General features: G+C 48.0%; 1 protein-coding gene across 1 annotated transcript; it reads left to right on the plus strand.

Annotated features, from left to right (window-relative positions):
- The first annotated feature begins 786 nt into the window (after window positions 1–786).
- Window positions 787–19,765, plus strand: Atmin (ATM interactor). The gene is made up of 4 exons (XM_050144151.1): window positions 787–1,147; window positions 11,754–11,879; window positions 13,355–13,554; window positions 15,577–19,765. The coding sequence occupies exons 1-4, from the start codon at window positions 821–823 to the stop codon at window positions 17,387–17,389; spliced, it is 2,466 nt and encodes an 821-aa protein (XP_050000108.1). The 5' UTR covers window positions 787–820; the 3' UTR covers window positions 17,390–19,765.
- The last annotated feature ends 467 nt before the right edge of the window (window positions 19,766–20,232 follow it).

Below are 20,232 nucleotides of genomic sequence, written 5' to 3' on the forward strand. Positions count from 1 at the left end.
AGTGTGATAGGAAGTGTGTTCAGTGAAGACGCCAGTTATGGAACATGACAGATTCAACTCCCCATTACTGATGCTGGTGTAGAGGAAGGGGGCCATTGACAAAGAAAGCTGGAAAAAGCAAGGTCCATGGAGCCTCAAGAACCAGCCCGGCAGACACCTTGACTTCAGTTGAATAGATCCATTTCAGACTTCTCTGCCCTCCTCAGAGATAGAAGATAATCAGTCTTTGTGGGCTGGGGATGTAGCTCAGCTGTAACTTGCCTATCATGTTCAAGGCCCTCAGTTCAATCTTCAACATGACAAACAAGGCCAAGTATAATTCCAGCACTAGGAAAGGGGGAGGTAAGAGAAACAGGAATTCGTGGACTTCTTGATTCTCTGGGGAGGTTGAGGCCAGCCTGGGCTACATGAGACTGTCTCAATAATAAAATAAATTGGCGCTTTGCCCACCCCCTCCTTTTTAAGTGCTGCAGATCAAACCCAAGGCTTTTAGCATGCTAGGCAAATGGTCTGCGATATGAAACTAAATAATAAAGCAACAACTAAAAACTAAAAGCATCCCTTTTTCTTCTATCCAGCTATTGCCTGAGCTGGGGAAGAAAAATGGGTGGGTCCATGGAACCCATCCAGTTCACCTGTTCTCCCAGCAGTTGGCTCCCCTAAAGGACGAGCCTCTGATCCGCTCTCGCCGCGGCCGGCTGGGGGCGCTGCAGCGGTCGCCCGGCCGGATGCTAATGAGCTCGGCCGCCCCGCCCCCTGCCGGAAGTGGCTGCGGCGGGGGCGGGCACTGAGAGAGGGGCCTGGCGGCCGTGCGGGAGTCATGGCGGCCACGGAGGCGGCGGCGGCTGCGTCCGCGGCTCCGGCCCCGGGCGTCCCGGCCATGCCGGCGAGCATGCGGGGAGCCGCCGCCGCCGCCTCGGGCCCGTGGGGGCCGTCGGAGTCGCGGCTTCAGGGCAGCCGACAGCGACCGGCCAGGGCTCGGGCCGCGGTCCCGGTGCCACCGGCCCGGGAACTGATCCAGCCGTCTGTGAGCGAGCTGTCGCGGGCTGTACGCACCAATATTCTGTGCACTGTGCGTGGCTGCGGCAAGATTCTGCCTAACAGACCGGCGCTCAACATGCACCTAGTCAAGAGCCACCGACTGCAGGTGAGCTGGCCGTGGTGGGGGGCGCGGGGTCTGCCGGGTTTGCGGGGTACCCGGCCACCTGCGCCCGACCACGCACGGAGGGAGCGCGGGGCACGCACACGCACCGGGCCAGCCGCTTCTCGGTGGCGTGCCCACAACACCACGGCGAGCTGCCTGTTAACCCGGGTTCTCGGATGCGCGACAGGTGATGCCACTAAGGCACCTAGGTGCAACCCCCGCGCTTTCCGCCCCTTCCGCGAAGCCGCCCGTGGGTCCTACCCGGGTGGTCATTCAAACGCAGCTGTGGGCTGGGTTCTCGGCACTTGAGCTACAAGTTTCACAGGGTTGCTAAGATCAACTCTGCGCCGGAATGAGAGGGGAGGGTGGCTTCTCTGGATCGTTAGGAGGAGGTCCACCGGTAGACAGCACGACAGTTTGAGCAAGACCTCCCCGTGTTACGTAAAAGGAGACAGTGACTTTCAAACCTGTGGTATATTCTGGAAGCTTGGTAAAAATCAGATGTTGGGACCCCACAGCAGATCTGTTAAAGTCACAGCATCACCGCTTTTAGAAAAGGAAGCTTCCTTCCACCATGAGATCTCTGTATGCCAGCAATGCTGTGTCTGGAAGACACCAGTCACTGAAAGCAGCCCTGTGCAAGTTACCCTGGTCGGATCTGAGGGTCGGCTCAGAGGGTTACAGGCTCTGTCTGACCTTCCGGTAAATCCACCTTGGGCCCTTCCCTTGGGAGCTAATCAGCAGCAACTCTGAGTTTTAGTCTGTAGTCGGGCAGATAAGTGTGTACCTGAGGGATGGCCCGCCTTTACTTAGCAGCTGCTCACAAGAGGTGACAGTGATCTCACAGAAAGGTCAGTCAGGAAAAGTTCTGTGCAAAAGTATGGGCCTCCTTAAATACTGCTCACTGTGGGCTTTGACCTGCAGTTTTCTCTTTCATCCTAAATGTTAATGAAACTCTCCCTTTTTCTCACCACAATTTAGGTGAAAAGTGAGTGTGTTTGTAAGAATTCTACAACCTAATCCCTCAGTTGTAACTTGCATTCAAAACCATAACCTGCCTTCTTCAGTATCGTCCCCTTGCTGATAGGTTCCTTCATGCCTCATGTAGCCAAGCCGACTTCAGACTTACTATGTAGCTGAGGATAACGATAAACTTTTAATCCTCCTGCCTCCACCTCTCAGATGCTGAGATTGCAGGCATGCTGGGAATCAAACCCAGGAAGGAAAAATGCTAGTAGGCAAGCACTCTCCTGCGCTACACCCCCGGCCCCATGTTGTATGTTTCTGATTGCAAACCAAAGCCGCCAGTCTGACCAAAGGCTTCCTGGGTCTTGGCTGCTGTGACTCTAGCCAGCATTTCTTAGCAAGTCTCTTGCTCTTTCCTCTGGAGCTGCTGTTAGGAGCGCTTTGCCCCTCAAAACTTTGCTATGCCTTGGAAGCCCAAAGCTCAGAAATACACAAGAGGCCAGATGGACCGTGACAGGAGGAACACATCTGAGCCAATACAGATCTGGTTTCATTCGGTTCTCTTCTGAGGCAGGGTCTTACTACGTAGCCCTGGCTGGGCGGAACTCATTGTGTAGACCAGGGTAACCTTAAACTTGCTGGGAATAATGTTCCTGCCTCTACTTCCCAAGTGCTGGGACGATAGCATGTACCACCATGCCCTGCTCTAGCAAATATGGATGTCAAGAGTCAGATTTTTACTCAGATTTGAGCATGTCGGTGTACTGGGGTCCTCTCTTCCCTGGAGCCTGTGTGAGGAAGTGTCATTCATTTCTCAGATTCTCTTACCTGGAGATAGCAGTAAATAGACTGGTCCCTCCCAGAACCCAGATGTTGACAACAGAAAGATGACCTGTTTGGCAGCATTTAAACTGCCTCAGAACTGTGGCTGCTCTTTCCCTGTCAGGCAGCTCGCTTCCCTGTAGCCTTGGCTTGGTAACCTCGGAGCCCACAGCCCCTAGGCATCTGTTGTCTGGTGGAAAAGGAGTCCACTTTTTTCTAATGAAGGGAGCTGTGTGAGGAAGGGAGCTATGTGGAAAGGCCTCAGGTAGGAACTGTGGTCCCCTCAGGCTGCCACTACCCAGAGGCTCTTCATTCAGTTCAGTTCTTGACTCTCAGAGTATTAGGGAAGGGAAGAGTGTGGCATGGGAACAAATGTCTTTTTGTCCCCAAAAGGCTCTATGTGTTTAGGTATGTGTACCCCCTCCCTGTTCCAAAGCTGCTCTGAAGACTACCTAATTGACTTTTTTTTTTAATTATATTTTTTAAAAATTATGCGTGTCTGTGTGTCGATATATGTTCACAAGTATAGGTGCCCTTGGAGTCCAGAGAGGGCGTTGACTCCCCCGGAGTTAGAGATACAGGTGGTTATGAGCCACCTTAGCTGGCATGGGTGCTAGGAACTGAATTTGGGTCTCCCACAAGAAGAGTTCACAGTCTCAGCCACTCTTGGCCATTTCCTAGCCCCATAGTGACTGACTTCAGCTCAGTGGAAAATTTTATTGTCTGGGCTACAGCTACTTGTGTGATTCTAATTTCTTTTCTTGTTGTCCTGTTTTCCTGGCCATGATAATCTTTTATTCCCTCCCCCATCTAGTTATATGGTTATTTTATTCTAATCCACCCCCAGCCGAATCCCTAAGCTTCTGAAGGAAGGCGAGTGAGACTGAGGAGCTATGAGCCACCTTTGCTTTTCCATGGGTTATCAAAATAAATGCCTGTCTGTATTCCACGCCCTGAAAGAAAATCTGAACGCGTCATCAGCCAGCTGCGCCAGCAGTGGGCTCCGCAGAGAAGAGGAGCCGTAAGCTTTTGGAGTGAGAGCTGAAATGACCAGAGGAAGAGTGGGAGGAAGCAGGCTCTGCCCCACTGCTGGACATGCGTTTGACAGCATGGAGGGCAGGCGGGCACTGACGGAGCCTGTTGTCAGGCAGCATTCATGCCTTAAAGCCTAGCTCAGTGGGTTCTGCATCCTGTTCCATCCAGCGGTGTGCTTTCCGTGATTTCCTGTGAAATTGTTTTAGAGGGGAAAGAAAGGCTGACAGGTTGCTCTGTAAACAATAGTACACAGAGGTTACTGACTTCCAGTTTAGAATAGGTAAAAAAGCAGACTGGGCTCTTTGGGTGCTTTCTGTAAAGGTGGGGAGGTGCTCGGTATTCTGCCACCATCTTTATGATCTTCTCCTTGCCTCTCTCCAGCCTCCTTGCTCTCCTTTCTCTGCTCTCTAAAGCGTTTTTGTTTTATGTAAAGCGTTTGTGTATATATGTGTGTGGCCAAAGTGTGGGTGCTTAGAGAGGCCAGAACCTGGCACTGGATCCCCTGAAGCTGGATGGGGACCCAGTGGTTGTTACAGGTGGAGTGTGTGAGCTGCCAGCTGCCACGTGGGTCCTGGGAACAGAACTCTGCAAAAGCAGCAAGTGCTCTTAACCACCGAGCCACCTCTCCAGCTCCTCTGCCTTTCTTTTGTATATTTTTTTCCAATCCTGTTTTTTGGGGGTTTGTTCTATGGTGCTGAAGATGGAACCTGGGCTTCATTCCTGCTGGCGAGTGCTTTTTACTGACCTACACTCTTTGCCCCCCAACATCTTGTTTAGGACTGCCTTTATCTTTTGTAAATTCTTAGAATTTTAAGAATTGTTATTTAAATTTGATTACTTATTAGTTTATTTCATATGAGTATTACTTAAATAAAGTATTCCCACATTTCCATCCGAGAAAGACGTGTTTGGTTGGAAGTAGAGCACTTTCTGAGAACAAAGTAAACCAAGGGAGGAAGCAGCGATGGGGGGGGGGGGCAGTAAAAGTGTAATGGCTGACTGTGGACACAGACGTAGTCCCCAGATGGCAAGTGTTTGTGACTGTGTAAAGGACTGCAGGTGACTGCTTTCCTCCTGTGATCCTGTTGTAGTGTGCCATTGTGTCTCCACTCCCTTTGAACTCACTGTCTCAGAATGCAGGAAGACATAGGCACCCCAAAGCCATATGGGGTTCTATGATGAAGGAGTTGGCCCCCAGACAGTGGGGAAATGTGTAATGGTGGGCGGTTGCTGTGGCACAGGGGCTTTAGCATCCACCTGCACGAGTTTTGAGGTCTCATCTCCACATAAAGTGCCGCTCTGCCCTGGGCAGGCCAGGTGAACAACCAGTAGAATTGACAAGCTGGTAGTGAACATTACTGGGTGCAGACTACTCCCGAAGCCGCCAGGTAACACAAATGAAGAGGCTGGGAAATTTAAATCACAGGCTGAGCATCTGAAGTGCTCCAAATCCAGAACTCTTGGAGCACCGACATGAAGCTCAAAACCTCAGGTTTGGGATCATTTCGGGGTTTCCAGCTAGGGACTCAGCCAAGAAAATCTATGCAGATATCTGAATCTCAGAGTTGGTCTGTTCCCAAGCACTCTGTGACGGATATTTCAGTCTGAGTTCCACTAGGTGTAACAGTAGTGCAGGGAAGGGTGGGAACTGCGAGTGTCCCCAGCTGGTGAAGTCTGCATGTGGGTGGTGTTGGGAAGCTGTTGAAAATGATCCGAACAAGGTAATCCATGATTGAAGGTAAGTTTTTAAAATACTAATATGAGCCAGGCAGTGGTGGTGCACACCTTTAATCCCAGCACTCGGAAGGTAGAGGCTGATGGTCCATGAGTTCGAGGTCAGCATGGTCTACAGAGTAAATTCTAGGACAGCCAGGGTTACATAGAGAAACCTTTTCTCAGAAAACAAACAAACAAATATAAAATTAATCTGAGGGCTAAGAATTTTATGTTTTTAATTTTAAAATAGTAATTAAAGAGATAACAGTTCAGAGTGACTGCTGCTTTTACAGTGTGGTTGACCAAGTTCGGTTCCCAGCTCCCACACGGATGCCACAACTACATGGAACATTAGTTCCAGATGACCTGATATTCTCTTCTGCCTTCCACAGGCCATGTTTGTAGTATGCAAAAACGCATGTATGTACACATAATACTTCACAATAAAATTTTTAGTACAAAAAATATATATCTGGCAAATATGCAGGATGCCCTTTTTTGGCAGTTTAACAGCTTAGGACCTGATGATGGAGACAACTCTGAGTATGGACTGGCTGGAAGAAACTCCATCGTGGACATGTGCGCTAAGGAGTCAGGAAACTCTTTCAGTTGAACACACTCGTCCCTTTTCTCTAATAATTCTAGATGGGGAAAGTATGAGTCAGTTCAAATGTTTTCTTTTCCTTTTCGGTTTTTCAAGACAGGATTTCTCTGTGTAACAGCACTGGCTGTCCTGGAACTCACGCTGAGGAAGGCAGATCACTCACAAAAATCCACCTACCTCAGGTGCCTGAGTGCTGGGATTAAAGGTGTGCACCCCCATGCTCCACCCAAAAGTTTTTTATAAAAATGAAAGCAAAAAAGTCCTGGGAGGCATGGCTAGAAGCCACCCGAGCACCCTCCGTGGGGCCACTATGAAGAGCAGATATGTGCTGGAGAGATGGAGTAGGAAGTGGAGCTGGGATGGTGGGGGAGGAGGATGGGGGGGGCAGTGGTAACCCAAAAGCTGACCAGATCTATGGGGCCAGGGATGAGGGGGGGGGGGGGGGGGGGGGGGGGGGGGGGGGGGGGGGGGGGCAGTGGAAACCCAGGCTGACCAGATCAGCTGTTGGGCTGGGGAACAGCAGAGACCCAGACTGACCAACTCAGCTACCACCCAGGCCCAGATCCAGGGCCCCGAGTTGACCGACTGTGAGCTGACAGAGCATGTGAAGGCGTCAGTCCCGTGAACCATAGCCACAGGATGTCCATGATTCTGGGCAACAGCAGGATATCCAAGAGGAGTGTCAGCGAGGGTCCAGTATTGATGGTGTAGCAGAAGCCAGAGGCCCTGAGCCAGACCAGTGACTCATTGCGATGAAAGCTGTTTGGGCAGAGTCTACCATGTGACACAGTGCAGCATCCGATGCCACTGTGACAAACCAGAGCGTCACAGAGAGAGAGGGTAGATGGGCAAAATGACACAAGGATAGAGGCAGCTGCAACCCATAGAGGAGCAGGCTGCTGCTCGGGGGGTTGACAAGATATAGTTTTTAATCTTAATTTTTATTTTCTTTTGGCGGGGAGGTTACAAGGGTGGAGGGCAGAAGGACTGAAGAAATGAGTGGGATTAGGGTGCATGATGTGAAATTTCTAAAGAATCAATTAAAAAATTCTGTAAAACACCAATACACATAAAATAAATAATTTTATTTTATAATCAAATAAAATTATATTTGATTTTTTTAAAAGCTGATAAACGAAATGAGGCTGCTGGTGCGGGACATTGTCAGTTGTCATTAGTAGCAGGCACCAGTGGTCAGCGAAAGCACTAGTTTATTGATGGTAAATCTTGGCAAAAAAAAAAAAAAAAACAAAAAAACAAAAAGGTTGGGTAGGTAGCGCAGCTCCACAAAACAATAACAAAAGCAGAAAGCTAAAGACTGAAGCTAGAGAAATGGTAAGCGTGCTTTCCAATCGTCCAGGGAACCCGAGTTCAGTTCCTAGCGCCCACATACATCGGTTCATTAACAGCCACCTGTCACTCCAACTTCCAGGGATTCTGACACCCTCCCCTGGCCTCAGTAGGCACTGTACACATGTACAGACATGACACACACATATATAAATAATGTTCTTTAAAAGAGGATTTAAGGGGGCAAGCTGAGTAAAGTAAAAGCCGTGGATCATTAAAGAGTGGTGGGCGACTGAGCTGTGCATGAAGAAGGAACAGAAAAGGACGATTGTAGTGACCACGTAGAGGGGTCCAGAGGAGCTGGGATTACATGCTTTGGCTAAACAGTGATAGATGAATACTTTCACTGGAAACTGAAGAGAAAGGAGACTTCAGTGGAGAGCTTGTAAATGTCCAATAAATATGAGTTTAGTCCAGTGGTTCTCAACCTGTGAGTCTCAATCCTGCGTATCAAATCACAATTCATAACAGCTATGAAGTAGCAAGGAAATAATCTTATGGCTGGGGATCACCGCCACTTGAACTGTATTAAAGGGTCACAGCATTAGAAGATTGAGAATCACTGCTTTAGACAGTGCCATGGCATAGTCCTGACGGAGAAGGCCAGCACTAAAAGCTTGGAGAGATGACTGCATCTGAAATGAACAAAGGCAAGGGATGGAGTTTGGGCAAAACCGGGCTTCCTTCCCTTTTAATGAATGGGCAAGCAGGAAGGCCACATGTTCCTCTTAAGCAAATGAAGGAACCGGTCCTGCAGACCCAAAGCTGCAGGACCTCCACGTCACCCAGCAACAGGATATCCAAGAGGAGTCCCAGTGAGGGTCCAAGATTGAAAGTGTAATAGAAACCAGAGGCCTCACAGCAGACCAGTGACTTTGCAATGAACATTTGCACATAAAGATATATGGATAGAAGGATTCACTGCGTGACTCCCTGTGTCACACTGCAGCTTCTGTGATGAGATTTTCCTTCTTTCTGTTTCTCTGAAAATTTATCCTGGGGAGGTTGCAAGGGCAGAGGGTGGACATGAAGGGATGGGAAATGAATGGGCTCAAGATGCACAACGTGAACGACACAAAGAATAAAGTAAAAAAAAAAAAAACCGTGGGAAGACTTAGGCCAGGCAGTTAGTAAGTCTCACACCCTGAGTGCATAACAGATAGAGAGGAGGGTGTGTCCCGGGGCCTTGTACCTCTTAGCAGGATGCCAGAGGAATGGGATTTCTAGGTGTTCCGCAGCAGCTGGCACCTGAACTGCCACCCACTTCTTTCTCTAATGGCCCGTAGACAGGCAGGGCACCACCCACCCACTTCCTTAGAGTCAGCCGAGAGTGATCACACATGAATTATGTCTGAAGCCACCAAGAATCGCAGGCCAAGAGTGAAAAGCCACACAAAGGACTTGAATTTGATCCCCCCCCATAGAACCCATGTAAAAATGCCTGAATGTGCTTGTAATCCCAGGGCTAGCAAGTCCCAAGCCAGTGAGAAACTTTCTCAAAAGGACTGGTCACCATTCCTGAGGCTGTTACCTAAGGTTTTCTCCAGCTTCCACACATAGGACATATACATGCATTTAAATTTTTTTAAACTCCTGGTTGACATCACTTAGAGCCTGACGTGGTGGTGTAAATATAGGCCTGTCTGCTCCAGAGACTGAAGGCTTGCTTGAGCCTCGTAACCTTCCTGAGCAACATATTAAAAACCATGTCTCTTAAAATATACTTTATATTTATTTCAATTTATTTGTTATTGTTATTATGATTAGTGAGGGGCTGACTCATGTATGGATGTCAGGACAATGTCAGGATTTCAGGATATGGTACGCTCCTCTCATTGGTTTCAGGTCACTGGACTCATGTAATATCTTTACCCATTGGAGCCATCTCACTGGCCCAGAATAAAAAAATAAATAAAACTTCAAAAGCTAGGCATGGTGACGCAGACATTCCAGGCTACTTCTGAGCCTGAGGTAGATGGGCAAGTACAAGGCCAGCCTGGACTACTTAGTGAGGACTTACAAAGGGAAGTTTGGGAGGAGGAGCTGGAGATGGTAGAATATTGGGTTAGGAAAAAAGTGGATTGCGCTTAGCAGAAACTTACCAGAAATGGGGAGGTAGCTCATTGGTTAAGAGTACTGGCTACCTTTCCAAAGGGCCTGAGTTCAATTCCCAACACCCACAATGGCAGCTTATAACCATCTGTAACTCCAGTCCTAGAGGATCTGGTGCTGCCTTCTGGCCTCAGTGGGTCCTGGCACACAAAACTCCTATGTACATGAAATAAAATGGGGTGGGGGTAGGGCTCTTCATGTAGGCTAAGAGGTGACTCGGTTTATTAAGTGCGTGTGATGCAAGCATGGGGACCCAAGTTTGGAGGCCAGGCCTGTATTAACGCTGGGAAGGGGGACAGGACGATCGATCCCTGGGTCCTAGTGGGTAGATGAGCTCCAGGATCTGTGAGTATGGTAGGTGGGTGGGTGGGTGGGTGGATGGATGGATGGGTAGATGGATAGATAGGGGGTTATTGGAATGACTTAACAGGCTGCAGTCCTGCTAACCCAACAATAGGTGGCTGTGACAGAAAGTCAGGAATTGAGTAGTTGTTGAGTCCACAGGGCTGGATGTCTCAGCTGGTCTTCCGTATATGTTAGAGTCCCAAAGAAGTAGGCTCAAATGCTTTCTTCTCCTGTGACCTTATGTAGACTTCAGCAGAAGGTTTGGCCCAGATTAAAGGTCATCCCACCTCAAAATTATGAGCTAGAAGTGGATTCACACACTTCAAACCAAGCAGAAGATCTCTCGCGGGTGTGCCCTCCATTTCTGGATTGTAGTTCAGTCAAGTTGACAACTAAGAATAGCCATCATAGTGAGGGATCATATCTCAAAAAAAAAAAAAAGCAAAAAACAAAAACGAATGGAGGGCCAGTGAGACAGCCCACCAGGTCGAGGTGCTGGCTGTCAAGCTTAATGACCTACGGATAGTCCCTGGACCCACATAACAGCGATAGACTCTTACAAGTTTGTGTGCTGTGGCACATGCATGCACATACTAAGTAAATAAACATAACTTTAAAACCAAAAACAAAATGGAGAGTGAGCTAGGAAGATGCCTGCTGTTGACCTCTGACCTTATACTTGCACAGCACGTATGAGCACCTCCGTGTGTGAGGACTCAGACACACACACTGGAAAGCAGAAAGCCACAGTGCTCCCAGTGAAAACAGGAGGTTTTCTCAGGGGCTCACAATAAGAATGTGGTGAGGATGAGAAACGGGAATAAGAAGCCTGGGAGCCTGGGGGGCAACTCTACTTGCAGACAAACTGGCTGGGAGGGTAGACGGATGCCTATTTCCTTATCTCTAACTAACCTGTGGCGATGGGTTTTGTAAGACAATTGCTAAGCGAGGTGTGATGGGGCACCCCTTAGTTCCAGCACTCCAGAGGCAGAGACAGGCAGATCTCTGATGCGTTTACTTAATTATTTTTTATCAATAAAAAAATTGGGCCGGGCGGTGGTGGCGCACGCCTTTAATCCCAGCACTTGGGAGGCAGAGGCAGGTGGAACTCTGTGAGTTCGAGACCAGCCTGGTCTACAAGAGCTAGTTCCAGGACAGGCTCCAAAACCATAGAGAAACCCTGTCTCGAAAAACCAAAAAAAAAAAAAAAAAAAAAAAATCGGGAGTCAGATATCAGGGTAAGAACCTGAATGATCAGAAAAGTGGTGGAGAAACCACCAGTGACATTCTAGCTCTTCCGATCCTCCATCCAAAAGGACTGAGATCCACTCTAAGCTCTGTCTTACTCCTACTTTCTGTCTGTCTGTCCTCAGTCTTCTGAAATCTCTATGGTTAATTTTGGTCAGCTAGTGGCTAGCTCCACCCTCTGATTCAAAGCAAGCTTTATTGTCATAATGCGATCAGAATATCGCACAACAGATCTCTGATTTTGAGGTCAGCCTGGTCTACATAGTGAGTGCCAGGCTAGACAAGACTATAGAGAGAGACCCTGTCATGGATAGATGGATGGATGGATGGATGGATGGATGGATGGATGGATGGATGGATGGATGGATGGATGGGTGAACGAGTGATAATTGCTGGATTTTACTTTTATAGGATGGCATAGTAAATCCAACAATAAGAAAAGATTTGAAAACTGTCCCAAAATTCTACTGCTGTCCAATCAAAGGATGTCCTCGAGGCCCTGACCGACCATTCTCCCAGTTCTCTCTGGTTAAACAGGTATGTCACTATGCCTTTTTCAGGATGGTTCAGTTTCCAGCAACCACCTGGCATTTTACAGATGTCTGTAGCTGCAGTTCTTCTGTCTCTGGAGAAACTGCACACATGTGGTACATAAACATACATGTATGTAAAGTACCCATACACATACAATCTTTTTTAAAAAATAAATAAAAATGGCATGACTAAGGCATCTTATAGGAAGAAGTGTCTATTTGGCTTACAGTTCCAGAGGGATGGGCTCCGTCATGGCAGGGAAGTGGGACAGCAGGTGGCCAGAGCAAAGGCCAAGTGTGCGCACCTTCCACTGCAGGCAGGATGCTGAGGGAGCAGACTAGGGTGGCAGGTAGCTTTGAAACCACAAAGCCTGTTCCCAGTGCCATACTTCCTCCAGCAGGAGTTCACCTCCTAAACCTCCCCATACAGCACCACCAGTCACCTGGGGAGCCTGTTCTCATTCAGACCAGCACATGGTGTATAGGCATAGACTTGGCTATGCTCTACCTGCTGAGCAGGCATAACCAGGCTGTCTTGTGAGGAGGGAGGGAACCCGCTGCTGGGGAAAGAGAGTTTGGAGACTGAAGAGATTGATCCTTAGGGCTGGAGAGAGGATCCAGTGGCTGTAAGCACATACGACTCTCGGAGAGAACCTGCATTCTATTCCCAGCACACATGTCAACAGTGGCTCAAAGCCATCTGGCCCCACAGACACGGTACTCATGTTCACATGCACACATAGACACACATAGACACACATAAAAATAAAATCGATAAAAGTGAAATGATTGCTGAAGTTCTGCTGGAGAGCCCTGAGAAGGACATTGCAGAGACTGACTGTATGTCTTAGTAAGGGTTTCTATTGCTGTGATGAAACACTGTGACCCAGAACACAAGTTGGGGAGGAACTGCTTTATTTGACTTACACTTCCATATCATAGTCCATCATTGAAGGAAGCCAGAACAGAAACTCAAAACAGGGCAGGAACCTGGAGACAGGAGCAGATGCAGAGACCATGGAAGGGAGCTGCTTACTGCTCTTGCTCAACATGATCTACTCAGCCTGGTCCTGGGTTCTGTAAGACCCAGGACCACCAGTCCAGGGATGACACCACCCACCATGAGCTGGGCTTTCCTGTATCAGTCACTAAGAAAATGCCCTAAAACCAGAGCTTATAGAGGCATTTTCTCAATTGAGGCTCTGTCCTTTCAGATAACTCTAGCTTGTGTTAAGTTGGTATAAACCTAGCCAGCACACTGTATATTCTTGGCCCACAGCACTTAATGTGTAGTTGAGAATCTGAATACACGGGTTGGTTCCAAGGCAGCCTGCCCACTCTGCAGAAGGGGAAGCATATGTTAAACTGGAGCTTGTCTGCTTGCAAATGCTATACCTGGTGATCACTGGGAAGCTGGGGGTGTGGGTGGATCTTATGTGATGCTGTCTCTCATCTTAATCCCAACTGTGTTTTTTGCAGCACTTTATGAAAATGCACGCAGAAAAGAAGCACAAATGCAGTAAATGCAGTAATTCCTATGGCACCGAGTGGGACCTGAAACGACACGAGGAAGATTGCGGCAAGACCTTCCAGTGTACGTGTGGCTGCCCCTATGCCAGCAGAACCGCGCTGCAATCTCACATCTACCGAACTGGCCACGAGATCCCTGCAGAACACAGGTAAAGCACAAAGAGATGGTGCTGAGTAGCCGTGAGGGGTTGGAAAGGGGGCTTCCTGAGGAGCCAGCCACATAGGGAAATGAAAGGAACAGGACAGAACCTGTGACTTTGAAAAGGGTTTTTTTTTTCAATTCTTTTATTGTAATTTTATTGTCACTGGTGTTTTGCCTGCATGCATGTCTGTATGAGAGTGTGTCAGATCTTGGAGTTACAGACAGGTGTGAGCTGCATGTGGGTGCTGGGAATTGAACCTGGGTCCTCTGGAAGAGTAGTCAGTACTCTTAACCACAGAACCATCTCTCTAGCCTGAAAAGAATTCTTTTGGAATAGCAGCAGTAATAACAGAAGAGCACTCCTGGGCCAGGATCTTTTACTTTGTGTTTGAGCCTGGGCCTGTGGTCCCCCTGCTGCAGCCTCCCCGAGGCTGAGCTTGCAGATGTATGCTCCAGTGCCCAGCTGAGCCTGAGATGCTGACCCACTTGCTTTGTATGTTTTCTCCTAAGGATTTTTATTTTCACTTATGTGCATGTGTACATATCACTGTGTGTGAATGACACATGTATGTAGGTTCCTGAAGAGGCTAAAAGAGGGCATTGGACCCCCTGGAGTTGGAGTTACAAGTGGTTGTGACCTGCCCAATGCAAGTGCTGGAAACAAATTCAGGTCCTCTGGACAAACAGCAAGTGTCCTTACCTGCTGAGCCAGCTCTCAAGCACATAGTTCCTGGGGCTTCCTTCCTCTTCCCATTTGAGAATCTCAGCCTTCAGCACCTTCTCTAGGGAAATGGATTGCTGGACACTGAAAGCTGCATCATAACACAGGGTTCCATTTGTCTGTTTACTTTCATCCTATGGTGCTGAGGGTTGAATTCGAGGCCTCATGAATCCTGGGCATCTGCTCAGCCCTGAGTCACATTCCTTCCTCATTTTGCTTCTTTTTTGACACTGGCCCTGAACTCACTCTGTAGCTAAGGCTGGTCATAAATGTTCTGCCTCAGCCTCTGTGTAGCAAGGATTATAATTCCAGGCCCCACTTTAAACTTCATTTTTAAAGATGAAATTTATGTTTGGTGCAATGGCTTTTGCTGTAGGTATGGTATTTATAAGTTTCTCAATCTGATTTTTAAGGTCCAGGGAGCCAGCAGAATAGCTCAGTGGGTAAAGGCTCTTGCTTTTAAGCCTGATGGCCTAAGTTTTGATCCTCAGGACCCACATGGTAGAAAGAGAAAACGGATTCCTGAGAGTTGTTCTGACCTCCACACAATATATGTGCCATGGTACATGTGTTCACACACAATAAATAAATGTAATAAAAATGTAGAAGAATTTTGAAAACTCCAATTTGAGGATGGAGTTCATGTAACATAAGCCTGTAATCCTTTAGGAGGCAGAAGCAGTAGAGGTCCCAAAAGTTAAGGCCAGTCATAGATATAAGTCCCTGGAAAAGGGGAGTGGGAATGTTTCTGAGTGCAAGCCGAACTCTCAGAGATGCCAGAAGGGATGTGTCGCCACTGTCCGGATCCCACCTTTCCTGTGTGGTTAATGAGAAATGAAGATAGAGCGATGTAGTCAATGAAAACTACATTTTTTAAAAAAAAAAGATTTGTTTTTTATATATATAGTGTTCTGCCTGCATGTCTGCCTATATTCCAGAGAGGACACCAGGTTTCATGATAGATGGCTGTGAGCCACCATGTGGTTGCTGGGAATTGAACCCAGGACCTCTGGAAGAGCAGTCAGTGCTCTTAACCCCTGAGCCATCTCTCCAGCCCAAAAGCTATATTTTAGGAGCCGAAGAGATGGCTCAGGGGTTAGGAGAGCTTTTTCCACTCTCACAGAATACCTGATTCTGGTTCCCAGGACACATGCCAGGCAGCTCACAACCAGTTCCAAGGGATTCCTACATCCATCTCCAACTTCTGTGGCCATGTGCACATAACATACACACGTGCACATAAATATTTTTAAATCTTTTTTGTTTCATTTTAAAATTGGTTTTATTTTTGCTTTTCGCTGTTTCCAGAGACCCACCTAGTAAAAAAAGGAAAATGGAAAGCTACCTGCAAAGCCAGAAGTTGTCCAGTAAAAACACTGAACCACCGAGCGACCAGCCAGGCCCTCCCCAAGACGTTCCTGAGCTGGAAGCGGCAGAAGTGAAGCTAGTGGCGTCGCTTGAAGACTCTTGCAGCACTCACGCCAAAAAGCAGAGCATCACAGCACCTTCCAGGTGCCCACAGAAGTTGCTTTTAACAAAGCCCAAGGTGGCTCTGGTTAAACTTCCGGTCATGCAGTTTTCCCCTGTGCCTGTCTTTGTGCCTACAGCTGACCCCTTGGCCCAGCCTGTGGTGTTAGGTATGGACAGTGGTTCTGCGGCCAGAGCTGTGCACTTAGTCCCCCTGCCGGTAAGAACCCTGATCCTCAGCCTGGATCCAGAGGACTGCTCTCTGAAGGAGAGCCTACCACTCTCGAAAATTATCAGTCCCATTGTCGAGCCGATCAGTACAGGTGTTCAGGTGAACTTGGGGAAAAGCCCTTGTAGTCCTTTACAAGAACTCGGGAGTGCATGTCAGAAGAGCAGCCTCTCCTCGATCAACGTGCAGACGGACCTGTCCTATGCCTCACCTGACTTGACACCTTCTGCTCAGTGGCTCAGCCCAGAGTCCTCTGTGTCATCGTGTTCTCAAACGGACCTGTCGTTTGATTCTCAAGTGTCCCTTCCCGTTAGTGTCCACACCCAGACGCTGGTGCCCAGCTCAAAGGTCACTACATCCATAGCTGCTCAGACAGATGCGCTTATTGATGCCTGTTTCCAGCCAGGTGGGATCTCCAGGGAAACCCAAACCAGCAGGATGCGAGACCCCACCCATGACCCTGTGCAGGTGGACCACGCTGGCCTGTGTGGGGACATCTTTGAAAGTGTCCACTCATCATACAGTGTCCCCACGGACAACATCATGAGTAGCAGTTTAGTTTCAGAGACGGTCACTCAGGGTCTGTTCACTCAGAATGACCCTAAGATACTAAGCCCAGTCATTGAAAAGTCTGCGCCTTTGTTGCACTTCAGTGCTCAGAACAGCATGCTTCCCTCACAGACCATGACTGACAATCAGACCCAAACCATAGATCTACTGAGTGACTTAGAAAACATCCTGTCAAGCAACCTGCCTGGCCAAGCACTGGATAACCGGAGTCTTCTATCTGACACGAACCCCGGGCCTGACACCCAGCTCCCAGCAGGCTCAGCCCAGAATTCTGGGATTGATTTCGATCTTGAAGAGTTCCTCTCGGCCTCAAATATCCAGACTCAGACAGAGGAGAGTGAGCTCACCAGCGTGAGCACTGAGCCTGCCCTGGAGTCCCTGGACATAGAAACTCAGACTGACTTCTTCCTCACAGACCCGTCCGCACAGCCCTACGGCTTCAGGGCAAGTTCAAGCTTTCTGGGCCTGGAGATGTTTGACACACAGACACAGACAGACTTAAACTTCTTCTTGGACAGTAGTCCTCATCTGCCCCTGGGCAGCATCCTGAAACACTCCAGCTTCTCTATGAGCACTGACTCATCTGACACAGAGACCCAGACCGAAGGCGCCTCCCCGGCTCGACACACACCCGTGCTGGAGAGCAAGGTCCAGCTGAACAGCACAGAAACACAGACCCTGAGTTCTGGCTTCGAGCCCCTGGGGAACATGTTCTTCACCAGCAACGAAACTCAGACAGCAATGGGTGACTTCCTTCTAGCCGATTTGGCCTGGAACACAATGGAGTCCCAGTTCAGCTCTGTGGAGACGCAGACGTGCTCGGAGCTGCACGCCCACGCCGTCTCCAGCTTCTGAAGGGGCAGCCAGGCTCCCCTCCCCTTGTGGTTTAGGACACGGCGAAAGGACAGCCGTACCAACTGGGAATGGAGTTGGTGGGGCAGCAGCTGTTGAGATTCTCCACAGTTCTTGGCGTTTGTACTCATGAACACAAGATTGGTGTACAAATGTGAGTGTATTATAAAGTGTAAGGTGTTGATCTGAAAAGTTTCAGTGTTGCCTACGTTTGCTCCTGTGTAGCTATTCTTTCCATCTTAAAAAAAAAAAAAAAAGCATTTCACACTGTAAGACTTACAACCATTTAGCTGAAGCCAAGCTTACCAGATAGTAGGGCACAAGCTTTGCAACCGCTTTAACCGAGTATAGCGCGCTTAAACAGTACCTCCAATGTCAGACAATGCTTGTGTGGCCCTGGCTCTGATGCTGCCGCCCTTTGCTTTGTCAAGTCCGTTCTGACTTGGAAACACTAAGGGAAGGCACAGCTGTCTTTAGCTTTTATGACAGTTTCTACATCATCACTGCTGTCCCTTCTCTCCCAAGCAGTGACTGCTGCCAGCTTTGTTTGCTGTCCGTTTCTCTCTCTGAAGTTACCCGCCAGCACGAGAGTAGCAAGCCCTCAGTATAACTAGCCGTCCTTCTAGTAAGAGTAAGGTCTCCAGACCGTGGAGTCAGCTCTGGAATCCTGCCGTTTCATTCATCTCAGGCTCATCCTGCATCGTGGGAAAGTTTTCCTCTCACTATTGTTGGTCAAGAAGATCCCTGTGACCAAATTTATGGGATTGATTGCCCATGTCAGCAGGCAGCCAGCTGTGAGCACACAGTGGCCAGAGGATAGTCACTCTGTCTGGGGCTCAGGACCCTAGAGCTTCTACCTATCTGTAAATTGGGGTTTCTGTGACTCCCCACTCTTTGAGCTCAGTTAATTTACTAGAGAGGCTTACAGAACTCAGGGATACAGTTACTGCAAAGGGTAGAGTGGGTACGAAAGGGGCAAAGGGTTTCTACACTTTGTCTAGGCACAACCAAGAATCCGCCTATTATCCTTGCAGAAACCCTTCAAACCCAGGCTTCTGGGGTTAGTGGCTGCTTTGTTGTATGGGTAGAGCTGCTTAAATCATTGCTATTAGTGATCAGTTTAACCTTGGGTACCACCCTCCCCACTGGATTGGAAGTTAGGGATGAAGTTGAAAAGATCCCAGTCTTCCAGTCATTAATCATGCTTTGGTCTCTCCTGTGACTTGTCCCCGTCCTAATACTACCTGGAGGCTACCAGCTACCAATGACCTCATAGCAAGCAAAAGCAACCTTTCTTCTAAATATTTTGGGGTTGGGGAGTGTTGTGTGCAGATACACATACTTTACATCATCACATCCACATACATCCTTCCCATTCGACAGTAGACCCTGGGGGCTAACCTACTGCTTCCTGTTATGTACTTACAGGCTCTCTAAAAATTAAAAAGGAAGAAGTAGAGTAAGGCATCCCTGTCGAGCCCCCTTTCAGTACTTGATAGGAGGAACATGGCCTACAAAGTCTTTCCTTCCACCTACCCTACCCTTTTTTTTGAAGGAAGCACTTTGGTCTGGCAAGTATATTATGCGTACCTTGAGACTAGCAATTGTAGAATAGAGCCATCAAAAGTATGCTAGTCTAGACTCTGTTGTGAGACATTCTTTAAAGTGGAAAGGTTGTAGACCATTTGCTTCAATAAGCAAGAGCATTTTGAGGGGTGAGCGTGGTCAAACATGCCTTGCGGGCTCTCTGTGCTAAGTATAAGTAGATCATGGATTCTTAGGCAAATCTGAGTACACACAGCCTGGGGAACTGTCCAGTCCTCCCTGGGAAGCCCTGTTCTTTCTGTAGCAAATGCTTGTGCTGCCAAAAGCTGAACTCTTAAAACCCAAGGGGATCGATGATTCCTTAAGTAACTGGGTGATGTTGCTGCTGTTGTGTCCCGCCCACCTGATAGAAGGCCTCGGAAATGGGCTAACACACCTGGCAGATGAGTGCACCCCACTAGCTAAACAGTGGTTCGGGTCACAGTTGCCTGTGAATGTGAGTTCAGAACAGACATAAAGCCTTAACTTAGATTTTTTGTTGTGTTTTGGAATCATCACTGCCTTAATGTTCAAGCATCTATTAAGCCCTCCAGCTGAAGGAGAAATGCATGTCTGCTCGTGACTTTTTGTAAATACAAGTGCAGCGAGCTATTGCCTTTAAGTTTCAGTTTTTGTTTCTGTGGCAATGTCTCTTAATAGTTACAGAAAAAAAAAATGGAGCATGTAATTGTCTTTCATGTGCAAGAACTGTCCCGACAAACCCTTCGTCACTTGAATTCTCCCACAGTTGTTTGTGAACACAGATTCGGTGATTAAAGAGAAATTAGAACTCTCCCTTTGGTGTGAATTTAATACATACTCATGATGTGACTTATCTTCTGAACTTGGAGGACACCCTAACACGTATACATACACGCATTGAGAAATAAAAATAAGTGGTGCACACCTTTAACCCCAGTACACAGGAGGCAGAGGCAGGCAGATCTCTGTGAGTTTGAGGCCACCCTAGTCTATATAGCAAGTTCCAGGAGAGCCAGGGCTGCATAGTGAAACCCTGTCTCAAAATATATGTGTGTGTGCATGTGTGTGTTCTTAAAAGATACTCAGCACTAGTTTGCATTTGGAAATGATATAGCTTGGGAATTTTTTTAGGAAAACATTATTGTTAGTAGTTCAGTCCATGCACTCAACATGGACTCAGGCTTCCTTTTCTTCCTGAACAGCTTAAGAAGAAAACGAGAGGCAGCAAGTTAATAGCTCTTTGCTCTGTCACTAATTTAAAGGAAAAACAAACTGATATT

This window comes from Alexandromys fortis, unplaced genomic scaffold, assembly GCF_014885135.2.
Source record: "Alexandromys fortis isolate MF-2015 unplaced genomic scaffold, M_Fortis_MF-2015_v1.1 scaffold_1, whole genome shotgun sequence".
In the NCBI taxonomy this organism is placed as follows: domain Eukaryota; kingdom Metazoa; phylum Chordata; class Mammalia; order Rodentia; family Cricetidae; genus Alexandromys; species Alexandromys fortis.

Coding starts and splice junctions, on each gene's coding strand:
- Atmin (XM_050144151.1), top strand. CDS start 821: ATGGCGGCCACGGAGGCGGCGGCGGCTGCGTCCGCGGCTCCGGCCCCG. Junction 1,148..11,753: donor TCAAGAGCCACCGACTGCAG/GTGAGCTGGCCG, acceptor TTACTTTTATAG/GATGGCATAGTAAATCCAAC. Junction 13,555..15,576: donor GAGATCCCTGCAGAACACAG/GTAAAGCACAAA, acceptor CGCTGTTTCCAG/AGACCCACCTAGTAAAAAAA.